At 38.3% G+C, this 13,115-nt stretch overlaps 1 protein-coding gene across 1 annotated transcript in view; it reads left to right on the forward strand.

The window, feature by feature from the left end:
• The window catches only part of HAL (histidine ammonia-lyase), a 62,731-nt gene that overhangs the window by 14,704 nt on the left and 34,912 nt on the right, over window positions 1-13,115 (forward strand). Inside the window, exon 8 of the mRNA XM_053716880.1 lies at window positions 5,449-5,588. Within this exon, the coding sequence (XP_053572855.1) occupies window positions 5,449-5,588 (140 nt within the window). The remainder of the gene's footprint in view (window positions 1-5,448; window positions 5,589-13,115) is intronic.

Below are 13,115 nucleotides of genomic sequence, written 5' to 3' on the forward strand. Positions count from 1 at the left end.
ATGTGTACTTCAAATTAAAAAAAGCACTGTTTGTAATATAAAGGGCAATCGTAAAGTTCCAATACATTATTTTACTCATCTCTATTATCATCTAGGAATTCAAGAGAATTTGTTTATATATATTTTTTAATTCTTTTTGAGTCTAGAGGTAATAATGTGACATTTAACTCACATTGACATTAGACTAACAGAGACTATCACATTTACATGTCAGATACAGTCATGGGCAAAAATATTGGCACCCCTGCATTTCTGTCAGATAATGAACCACTTCACCCAGAAAATTGTTGCAATTACAAATGTTTAGGCATTCTCATGTTTATTTCTTTTCTTTGTATTGGTATGACACAAAAAAGTAGAGAAAAAAAAAAGCCAAATCTGACACATTCCACGCAAAACTCCAAAAATGGACTGGACAAAATTGGCACCTTCTCAAAATTGTAATAAATAATAATGTATTCCAAGTTTGTGCTGCTCCTGTAATTTGTAATTAAACTCACCTGTATCAATTAACAGGTGCTGACAATATAGAAATCACACTGGCTATCAGTTAAAATGGTGAAAATTTTACTCAACCTTTCTGTTGTGTGTCTGTGTGCTACACTGAGCATGGAGAAGAGAAAGAGCAGCAAAGAATTGTCTGAGGATTTGAGAACAAAAAATGTGGAAAAGCATGGACAATCTCAAGGTTACAAGTCCATCTCCAGACATCTTAATGTTCCTGTGTCCACCAGTGTTAATTTTGACGGCCAATTTCGATTTAGTCTTAGTTTTAGTCTGACTAAAATGCCATTTTAGTTTTAGTTGTATTCTAGTCATCTGAATTGTTTTAGTTGACTAAATCTCCAGTAGATTTTAGCCTACTAAAATCTTAGGGGTTTAGTTAAAGTGTAATGCATTAGTTAAGCATTTCTTTATAATTTCCAAACTCATTATATACTCCAGGAGTAAACATAACACCTGTTATTATTTATGGTATTAAAAGGTTAAAACATGCAATACAGACACAGATTTAGCCGTTGTGATATATAACGTCTATGTTAAACTTAAAATGAAATAAAAGCAAGTTTCATAATCAAACAGAAGTGCAACTTTAAGATATAAAAAAACAAAACTGTAAACTGTATTGGCTGTAACACCATTGCACATATTACCCAATATAAAAACTTTAACAGTTCTCTGTTAATAATTAAAACAACTATCAAGTAACTCAGCACAACAAAACTTTTCTGCAGCTAGCACAGGCACAGCATAACTTAAACCCATACTCGTCAGTTATTCTTATTTCTGTAGGAAGAATCAATTGATCACAAATTTTCGGCAACTAAATTAACACTGCTCTGGAACTTTCAAACTCATTATATACTCCAGGAGTAAAGGTTTATTAACCTGTTTTTATTTATGGTATTAAGGTTTCAACATGCAATACAGATTTAACGGTTGTGGTATATTTATAAAAAATTTTTTTATTTATCTTAAAATTAAATAAAACCAAGTTTCGCAAATAAACAAGAAGATAGCCTTGCTTTTTTATTTTTTACAAAAGAGCATTAATTAGGTATGGATTGATTATAACACCTTCCATAAAGTGTTAATTTTGACAGCAAATTTTGATTTAGTTTTAGTCATAGTCTTTGGACTAAAATGTCATTTTGATTTAGTTTTAGTCAGTCTTTTGACTAAAATGCCATTTTGATTTAGTTTTAGTCAGTCTTTTGACTAAAATGCCATTTAAAAAAAAAAAAAAACTTATTTTTAGTCATCAGAATTTCTTTAGTTTTATGCTCATTTTAGTCTAGTTTTAGTCGACGAAATTAACACTGGTCCACTGTGCACAACATTGTCTAGAAGTTTACAGCCCAAGAGAATGTAGCTAATTTCCATGGACATAGACAAAGAGAAAAATTGATCAAAGATTGCAATGAAGGATTGTTCGGATAGTGGATAAAGAACCTTGATCAACTTCGAGACAAATTCAAGCTGACTTTTAGGCACAGGGTACAAATGTGTCAGCTTGCACCATACGTCGCCATCTGAATGAAAAGGGACGCTATGGTAGGAGACCCAGGAGGACCCCACTGCTGACACACAAACATAAAAAAGCCAGATTGGAGTTTGCCAAAACTTACCTGATGAAGCCAAAATCCTTTTAGGAGAATGTGCTGTGGACAGACAAAACAAAATTACTTTTTGATAAAGCCCATCATTCTACTGTTTTCAGAAAAAGAAATAAGGCTTTTAAAGAAAATAATACATTCCCTACAGTCAAACATGGTGGAGGTTCACTGATGTTTTGGGGTTGCTTTGCTGCTTCAGACACTGGATGTCTTGACTGTGCATGGCATTGTGAAATCTGAAGACTACCAAAGAATTCTGTGGTGCAATGTAGGGCCCAGTGTCAGAAAGTTGGGTCTCCGTCAGAGGTCATGGGTCTTACAGCAGAACAATGACCCATAGCACACGTATAAAGCACCCAGAAATGGTTTAAGACAAAGCGCTGGAGAGTACTGAACTGGCCAGCAATAAGTTCAGATCTCAATCCCATAGAGCACCTCAAAATAGCAGTTGGGAAAAGGAACCCTTCTAATCTGAGAGACCTGGAGCAGTTGGCGAAAGAAGAATGGTCCAAAATTCCAGTAGAGAGGTGTAAAACTCATTGGTTACAGGAAGCGATTGATTTCAGTTATTTTTTCCAAGGGGTGTGCTACCAAATATTAAATTAAGGGTGCCAATAATTTTGTCCAGTCCATTTTTGGAATTTTGCGTGGAATGTGTCAGATTTGGCTTTTTTTTTTCCCTCCACTTTTTGTGTCATACCAATACATAAAAGAGAAATAAACATGAGAATGCCTAAACATTTGTAATTGCAACAATTTTCTGGGTGAAGTGGTGCATTATCTGACAAAAATGCAGAGGTGCTAATATTTTTGGCCATGACTGTATGTCTAGATATAGTCCATTTATTCATACATTTGGATCAAGGTTTTAAATAGTTTATAGGCATACAGCAATCCTAATATTACCTGATTTGTTAGTTCAGAACTGTAATTTTAACCTTTGAGAATTATGTGAATTATTAATCCTCATTGCTTATCTAGTTTAATATGTTTGTTTTTGGTAAACATATTTATTTTGAAGTACTATAAACTTATTTAAGGCACCATTTTTGTTGATGCTCATGTCTGTTTTTGAGAGTTTAACAAACACAGTAACATAACACAGCAAAGAGCATTAAATAATAACTGCTAGCAGATGCTAAATTGATGACTGGAAGGAAATACCCAAGGTGTCTTCTCCAGGAAGTCAACTCTGCTACAAAATAGAATGTATGTAAATCTTAACTTCCTCCACAACTCTTTCCTCTCACTTAACGCCAAGTTGCTGGAATACCTTTTCCAATTTCTTTCTTTTTTCCTTCTAACTTCTGTCTCACTTCCAAGCTCTACATTCCACAGTGGCCTTGCTGACTAAACTTACCATTGAGTATTTAGCTGCTAAATCTAAAAAAAACAAAAAACTTTTTCATTACTTTTCCTCCTAGACCTCTCAGCTGGCTTTGATTCTAGTAATCATCCATTGTTATTTTGACATTGTCCACACTGATGGCTTTAGTCATATTCCTTCCTAGTTCTCCTATCTGTTCTCTCCTTCCATATCCCCATTTACTGGTACATCACTTATTTTCCATTGGCATCTGTTTCATCTTAATATCATATCGTTACTCAGAAGCTTTACTGTAGCTAAATTCTCTCCTTCCTAAGACCCAGCTAAATACACCATCTTCTTAAACACTGAAAGTTACTACAGTAATATCAGCTAACCAAGTTTAAAGGGACACTAAACCTAAAAATTTTCTTTCAAGATTCAATTAGAGAATACAATTTTAAACAACATTCCAATTTACTTCTATTTTCTAATTTGCTTCATTCTTTAGATATCCTTTGTTGAAGAAATAGCAATGTATATGGATGAGCCAATAACATGAGGCATATATGTGCAGCAACCAATTGCGAGCTTCTGAGCCTATCTAGATGTGCTTTTCAGAAATGTATATCAAGAGAATGAAGCACATTAGATAATATACGTATATTAGAATGTTGTTTAAAATTGCATGCTCTTTCTAAATCATGAAAGAAAAAAATATGGGTTTCATGTACCTTTTTAACACCTTTTTGTTATCACACTCAAATTATCTATCTATATTCCTATCTGTTCTCTAACAATTTTGCCTTCATATTCTCCAACAACCACTTTAAGCAGTCTGACTACCAACACCCATCTTTTCAGGAAAACATGAGATATTCTAAATATACACCGCTTCACCATTAAGCACTTGCACCCTTGTTTAGGGTTCTGACAAACTTTTAAAACTGTCGCTTCTCTACAACCTAGTCTGGCTCACCTCTGCTCTTTCATTTGTATTATACATCCTTAAAGCATCCTTACATGCTTAAATCCCTTTTCAACTGTATGTTCAATATTGTCATATGCAAATACTTAGTATAAACTATGTACAGGTCAGAGTAAGCACCCAACTATGGGATACCTCTCCAAGGTAGCTTTTTATTTCCTCCCCTATGCATAAAAAACACAATGATATTGCTTTTTTCCACAGACACTGAGCAACACAACAAAGTTCATGTGGTTACACCTACATACTCACTTTTCTCTCATACGGTGCTCCCTTACGGAAAGAATGAGGATTTGGGAGTCAGTCATTGTTTAGCTTAGCCATAAAGTTGGTATACATTTTACACACCTGCTTTTGGTAGGGTGCCAGTTGCCTAGTATTTCAGTGGAAAGTCTCAAATTTCCTCTGGCTGTCTCATGAATATATGATAAATACCCATACAAAATTTGGTATAAAGTATTATATGGGCATAGATGATAGGGGATACAGGGACATGGGTCTAATCAAAGGTCTGACATGAAAGGGCCATCTGCATGATGTGGGCACTGGGCATATTGTGGATGGGGACTTTAGTGCTGGGGTTCTAATCTGATGACCAATGTGAGCATATAACTGAAAAGTGTCGGATCTTAGCTCTGATGTGGCCAAGCCCATGTGGTCATAGCATATGATCATAGCTGCACCTACCTCTTTAAATCCAGTATTTTGAAAAATAATAGTTGGCAACCCTAATTGATGGATGTAATATGAGGGGCCTGTCTAGTGTGTACTCAAATGTAAATTCCCCTCTGTGTATGTCTTTCAATTATCTGTATATGTAATGGTGAAAATATGCTGTTTTATAATGCATCCTGCTGCTGCATTATAAAACTACATTTACCACACTAATAATATAATAAAAAAATGTATTCCTAATAATTTCAATTTGATCTTTTTCAATGGAGACTTTGATAGTTTGTATTCATAACAGCAAAACTTGGGTAAACCTAATAATTTAACAATAACAAGTTGAAATAAAGTATTTACTTTTTTTCCAGCATGTTGCCTCCCCTACGTTCCAGAAAAGGGTACAGTTGGTGCTAGTGGGGATCTTGCCCCTCTCGCTCATCTCGCTTTGGGCCTAATAGGAGAGGGCAAGATGTGGTCACCTAAGAGCGGATGGGCTGATGCTAAATATGTAAGATATATCTTCTGAAAGAATTCTTGCATTTTCTATCCTCATTTCATGATCCTTTACTCAGTTTCAAACTTTATTTGGTTTTAAAAAATCATGTAATATGACAGTACTAGTCATAACTGATTGTTGTTGCATGTGTATTGGCTTTACTTCTTAATACAGGGAGAGTCCACAGCTGCATTCATTACTTGTGGGAAATACTGAACTAGGCCACCAGGAGGAGGCAAAGACACCCCAGCCAAAGGCTTAAATACCTCCCCCACTTCCCTCATCCCCCAGCCATTCTAAACCTTTCATCACAGGAGGTTGGCAGAGAAGTGTCAGATTTCGGAGTAGTTCCTTAGGAAGGGTATCTACCCTTCGAGATGGGACTAGAGTTTTAAGTAGTCTTGTTGGCCTCTCAGTGAGAGCATTGATGAAAGTTGGAGTCTGGAAATGCAGGGAGAGTCTTTCTGCGAAACCATCCAGATTCATATTAACAGCTCCTAAGCAATCAGCATTGACGAGTTTCGCTGCCTGCTTTTCTTCACTCAAGTCCATGTCAGAAGTAACGCTACAGTCTGTCAAACTTGAAGGACCGTGTTTTCTGTTCCACGGCATAGATTCCGGTAAGATCATTTCATTTTTTATACATATGTTAACGATATCTTTATGGAATCAAGGGTTAATATCCCCTGAGGGGGATTATTGAACAGTGGGGTTTTTAATCATATTTGTTATGTGATTTCAGCTGCTTTATGTGTAGGAGACGTTTGGGCTCATAGGCTGATACAGAAAGTACAGGTAATTTTTTTTTTTTCATTATTCAAGTTTGAGAGCTGCACAGTTTTCCTTAGCAGGGGTGGTCCTGCATGATGCACCGTGTGGTCACGTTTTTCCCAATTCCTGACCAAGTGCGGAGAGGAGCGAGTTTCTCTATCTGTCTGGGTCATAGGAAGTGGTCAGTGCCACAGCCATTGGGGGTATAAGGTGCCAGTTGTTTCTTTTATAATTTAAATTAGATGAGTTATGGAGGATTCTGATAATTTAGAGGGGGATCCCTCTAATACAGAATTTGATACCTGTCTATATTGTGAGGAGGCCCGGCTAGCCCAGCCCTCTTAATTATGTTCCGTATGCCGCAACAGGGTGTTCTCATCAGCCAATGTTGAGATGTTAGAGACCACTGAGCCATCTGCCTCTGAGGATTCCTCGTCCCGTGAGGTGTGTTCCCTAGAATCTTCTGTTCCTACACATGCAGTTTCCCCGGGTACCGCTGATCCTTCGCCTGAAGGGGGCTTTTTTCCTCCAGATGTTACTGCGCAGTTTTGCATGGCCATCTCTACGGCCTTAGCGATTTTGCCTCTTCCTGCTACGTGCCAGTGAAGGGTTAATCAACTATGCACTCCTGCCCTGGACCGTCGTGTAAATTGACTGTTGTATCCGATCAGTCATCTGGGGATGCAGTTCCCTCTGAGGCTTCAGAGATAGGACGTCCAGGGTCGGAAGTCTGCTGAGATATCTCTATCTCTATCCTCTAATCTCTTGTGTGTGTGTGTGTGTGTGTGTGTATGTAATATATATATATATATATATATATATATATATATATATATATATATATATATATATATATATATATATATATATATATATATATATATATATATATATATATATATATATATATATATATTCATTTTTTATTTTTTTTTTAGAATCCCAGTTCCGAGCTCTATAGGGGGGTTTGTGTCGTATGACAGGCAGGACCTGTTTTTGCACATTCCTTCTTGGCTATCGCTTTTTGTGTGCTTTCTTATTTTCTTTTTCTATTCTGTTTCAGGATAGTTTTTTTTTTTTTTTTAGAGCTCTTGGTTGTTGTGTATATACTCTCTTCAGGAAGACGTTTCGTCATATGGGATATTTAGATACTGACTACTTTGGCTGTCGCAATTTCTGGAGACTTCTTGTGGAAGCTTCTCGGTCTCGGTTCGAGGTGATGGTTCCCTCGATACTTTCGAGACAGATTTAAGCCATGGAGCTTATACTTCATTATATGGATTATTCTAGCATAAGATGGAACTTCAGAATTTTCTGTTTAGTCCTTGGGTTGCTCTGGTACAGTTAACTCCTTCTCTCGAATAGAAGGAAAGAGTAGACTCATTTCCATGTTGTTCTGAGCTATTCTGGTTAAGTATAAATGAGGAAAAAGGGAAGCTGAGTCTTGGAGTCGATAAACAAGTTTTATTAGGAGCAGGCTTCAGGACACAAGGTAAGCTCCTATCTTACGCGTTTCGCGCATGGGCACATGCACTTCATCAGAGATCTGGTTAAGTCCAGGCAGAGCAGGTCCATCTAACCTAGATGACAGGAAGGACCTGTTTTAGGTACTATCTTGGATGGACGTTTGATACTGGATCATATAGGATCCAGGAGTCCTAGAGGCCAGAGCTAGGCTTCACATTCAACCTTTTCTGGGCAGTTTCTCTTGATTTTGTCTTTCGGCAGAGAGAGGGAAGCTTTTCAGGTGACTTTTGGAGTCATTGTCCCGGTACCTATCGCAGTGTGAGAATATTTTCATACCAATGTTGTTTCATGGTCCAATAAAGGGAGGGGTTCCCCCGTCCTATTTGGGTTCTATGGTACTTAAGCAGAGCTTATCATCTCTCTTTCTTTTTGGGGGAGAATATAAGGTTCCCTCTACTTTTTTTTTTGTTCGGGAGGAACACTGCAGGATCACTGTCGAAGGATATCTTTCCTTTTTCATTCCTCTTTTGGGTAAAATATGGTTCTTATGGACCGTCTCTTCCAGTAAACCTCATTTATGATCCTAGGTTTTTTTTTTTGGGGATCTGGGGTTTAATTTGGCAGTATCCTGAATCCAGATTTATTAGTGGCTCCCTGGTCTTGGCGATCCTGGTTTACTTACCATCGTCTATTAGAAGACTTTCAGGGATTTTCATCTGTCTTCTTCGATCCTCAGAGATGGATCTAGATCAGAGTTCTCTGGTGTAGGCACCAGGGTGGATCCCTGAATGCTAAATTGGTCTTTACAGATAGGCAGATTTTTCCTTAGATCTTGTGATGTTAGTTTACTTCATCAGGTTGTGCCTTCCAGACCATTTTCAGGGCATTGCTGGCTCGGTGGTGGTGGTGGTGGTGGCAGGGGGGGGGGTGATGTTTTTGTCCTGGGGCCCTTCTTGGGCTTCTTTCCTCTGACAGGTCTCATCTCAGCCGAGGCCGAGACATCAGCTTGGTGCTGTTTTGAATCTGTCTTAACAGATTTATCTGGAATACCGGTTGGAAGAATCGCTCTCCAGCGTCCTTGGCCAGATCTCCCTGTCCTGAGGGACACTTCTTTTAGCTCTCCCAGGGCAGTTTTCGACTTAAGTCGCAAGCCTGTCAGTTTGGGGAGAGAGCGTGTTCTATGGGGGACCGTGGATTCAGGAGACTCCCTCCCGATTATTCTTATGGTTCCTCAGGTAAGCATTTTGCTCTGAGGGTTTGGTCTTCTGGGTTCGTCCCAGTGTATGGATTCTAGTCAGCCTTTTTTTCTCTCAGTGGATTAGATCTCTTTCTGAGAAAGAGAGAGATTCTCCTGTGTAGAGGGTAGTATCTCGAGTTTGGTGGTGGGTGGAGGCCCACTACTGCTTGTTGTCGGCGATCCACTCTGAGTGTGATCTTCAGGGATGGATGTTCCCTACAATCATTCCCTTGATCTGGGGATAGGGTATCTATCCAAAGGTTTTTGGATGTTTGTATCTGAATGGGGACACCGATCGAGAATCTCAGGACATCCGTACCTATCCCAGGTTACCCATTAATGGGTTGTGGTTTAGGGATCCTCAGACGGAGCTAATGGATCATTAGCGGTGTCTTGGAGGTTCAATACAACCTTTTTCTTCTTCTGCCATATCACTCTTTCTTGAGTGATGGCTCAATCATAGCAAGAGCAGGCGTCAGTTGTACTGTTTGTGACCAAAGGATCGTGTTCACAGTTTAGGGGCTTCACCTCCATGGGGGGGGTGGTTTCTGAGAGGTTATGGTCCTCTCCTTCAGTGTGTAAGCTGGTTCCTTGTCATCTATCATAGGTGTGGAGGACCCCTTCTGTCAGGAGGAGCAAGAATCATCCTGGCACTCTATTCTGGCCTGCTATGGTTCCCTTTTTTTCCTCCAGGATGATCTGGAGAAGGGCCTTCCTAGCTAGTTACTTGTTGGGACAGTTTCTGGGCCCTGTTTGTTTCTTCTGCTCTAGAGGCTCGTTGAGCTTCCGGGCATACAGTTTTTTTTTGTTTTTTTTGCTAGGGCTCTGAATGCGTTCAGGCCGGTGAGTCAATCTGATGCTCCTTCTTGGAGCTTAGATCTTATTTTAAGGGGGTTGCATCGGTCTACTTTTGTACCTATGCAGGAGGTGGTCTTCGAATTTTATCTTCAATGATCTACTCTGTAGATTGCTTCTACGTGCAATAGTCTCTGTGTTGCAACCTTGCAATACGTACTCCTTTTTGGGGTTTCCTCTATAATAAGGCTGTTGAACCTAGTTGGGTTTTCTTCCTAAGGTTGTGTCTATTTATAACTTCAATCGAGAGATTGTGGTCTTTTTTATATGTCCTATTCCTTTTCTAGAGGGAAAAGTTTTTTTCTCTTTTTATGGAATCATGCCTTGATGTCCTTTTCAGGCTACATAAGAATAGACAGATTTCTTTGTTGAATATTTTTGTATCTGGGAAGCACAAGGGTCAGAAGGCATTGTCGACATCCTTATTTTTAGTTGAGGAGTGTCTTCTGCTTGGCATAGGAGACAGCAGGACACAAGCCTACTCAGTGGTTTACAACTCAGTTCGAGAGCAGTGACGTCATCTTGGGTTACTGGCATAAGATCTCTATGGATCTGATTGTTGGGCGGTTACTTGGTCCTCCTTGCATTCTTTTTCCAAATAATTTTTTCCTTTTTTGCTTCTGTTGAAGCAGCCTTCAGAGAATGGGTTTTTGCAGGCTGTGGTGCCCTCAGATGGGGACCGCCTCTCTCTTTGCCCTCCCGTTAGCATTTAGTGTCCTCTGTAGCTTGGCTATAATTTTCCACAAGTAATGAATGCAGCTGTAGACTCTCCCTGTATTAAGAGGGAAAATATAAATTATGCTTACCACATAATTTCCTTTCCTTCTGTACAGGGAGAGAGTCCACAGCTCCCGCCTGTGTTTTCCGATGGGCGGCCCTAAATTTTATCTGGTTTCTTCTGGCACCTTTTTCACTCTGATATTTCTCCTACTGTTTCTTGTTCCCTCGACAGAATGACTGGGGGATGAGGGAAGTGGGGGAGGTATTTAAACCTTTGGCTGGGGTTCTTTGCCGCCTCCTGGTGGCCAGATTCAGTATTTCCCACAAGTAATGAATGCAGCTGTGGACTCTTCCTGTACAGAAGGAAAGGAAATTATCTGGTAAGCATAATTAGTTTTTTCCTGTCTAACGTATTTTGCAAACCGTAGACGTCGTTAAAAATAAGAGTTTGTGAAAAAAGTTACCAATGGCACTACAGATATAGATAGGACCTGATTTATTTAATATCTGGCCAACTTGTTAAGGCCTTATGTATTATCAGCCAACTAAATGGCTAAGTTTGGTGCTATGTGTATACTGTTAATTACTGGAACAAAGAGGGAAAGAATACACTTGAAAGCACTCACAGGTCGCTTATAAGGTAAGATTGATGTGAGGAAATCAAAAATGACATCCAAGGTTTGAGGAGACACACACTAAGCTATAATTAAAATTTTACTTTTATTGGGGTCTATAAATAGAATAGGAAAAAACTTAAAAACACACTTAAGTACCGATTGTGGTCAGCTTGGCTTAACGTGACAATGTCACGTGATACTAGGAATTTATTCAACAGACACTCTTATGTGCAATTTGTGTTGCAATTGGTTTACTTGCTTATATTCAGTTAAATAAACATATATGTTTTTACACTTGTAATGAGTATAGATTATATGCAAGTATAATGTATAGAGTATCTGTGATTCAAGGTCTCTAGTATGTTTGTAAAAAACTTAAGTTCAAATATTATTATAGTAACATTTGCTGGTATTGCCACATTTGTCTTCCACAATACCTAAAAGTTATACTATTGAAGTGATGGCTGAGTTATCAACCTATCTCACTTGTGCACTTGTGCTGCAAATGCGTTCTGACTGAATAAGTTTAGTAAAGAACTAAATCTTGCCCATGTTCTCATAACAGATTCTGAGTATGGTATTGGTTTGCTTACTCAGTTATGTAAGAGGTTAGCTGAGTTTCTAGACACACACACATGCATATAACAGTCTAAATATTTCTCTTATGCTCTGTAATGTGTCAGTAATTCACCAAAATATTTGTGCATTGGAGTGTGCCGACATCCACTTTCTGTGTGTAAAATACTTTTATGAACCTCAAATTAAGCAAAATGTTTTTTCATTAAATTAGATGTATTACCAGCTTTAACCATCTACAGATTATAAGAGGGCAGTTATTAAGTACAATATTAATTTGCTCAGTAGTCTGAGAGGTTAACTGTGTCTCTGTTCCCACACACATACGTATTCCAGTCTGAATATTTAATAATAATGTAGTTTCTCAAATGCACTGTTATATAGTCGTAATTCACAAGACTGTCTGTGTATTAGGGTGTGCTAATGTTAGCTGCTTAATAGATATAATAGATTTGAATATATCTGCATTTAGACAGACACGAACTCCATTCAGTTCGGTGTACTACCAGTTATGACCATCTACAGTTCTGAAGGGGTAGATTCTGAGTATAATACTTATTTACCTGCTCAATTGTGTGAGAGGTTAGCTGTGTCTGTATTTACACATACCCATGTATCAAAGTTTAAATATTAAACAGTGTTGCAATGCCACAAATACACGGTTGTGTAACCGTAATTCACAAGACTGTTTGTACATTAGCGTGTACCGACATTTGCTACTTTTTGTTTGTAATATATTTGTGTATACCTCAATTAGTAAACACAAGCGTTTTGCGTGAGGTTAGGTATACTAACTAAGCTAACAGCTGTGACCGTTACCTGCCTGAGAGAATAATATGCTCTCAAGCGTTCTCAAGCACTAGGTTAGTTAATAAAACATAATTACTAGTAACTCTTTACTAGCCAGATAAATGTTGATATTTGAGCATAAATAGCCATCAGTAGAATCTGGATAGATACAGTGAAAAGACTACAGTAATTTCAATCGGTAGCTTAAGGCTTACTAAAAACACAGGAGCTCCTAGGACTCCTCACCATTGCCCTAACGTCCCTGACATGTTTCGCCACGTAACGTGGCTTTTTCAAAGGTCACCGTTACAAATATATTACAAACAAAAAGTAGCAAATGTCGGTACACGCTAATGTACAAACAGTCTTGTGAATTACGGTTACACAACCGTGTATTTGTGGCATTGCAACACTGTTTAATATTTAAACTTTGATACATGGGTATGTGTAAATACAGACACAGCTAACCTCTCACACAATTGAGCAGGTAAATAAGTATTATACTCA

This window comes from Bombina bombina, chromosome 6 (assembly GCF_027579735.1).
Source record: "Bombina bombina isolate aBomBom1 chromosome 6, aBomBom1.pri, whole genome shotgun sequence".
Lineage (NCBI taxonomy): Eukaryota > Metazoa > Chordata > Amphibia > Anura > Bombinatoridae > Bombina > Bombina bombina.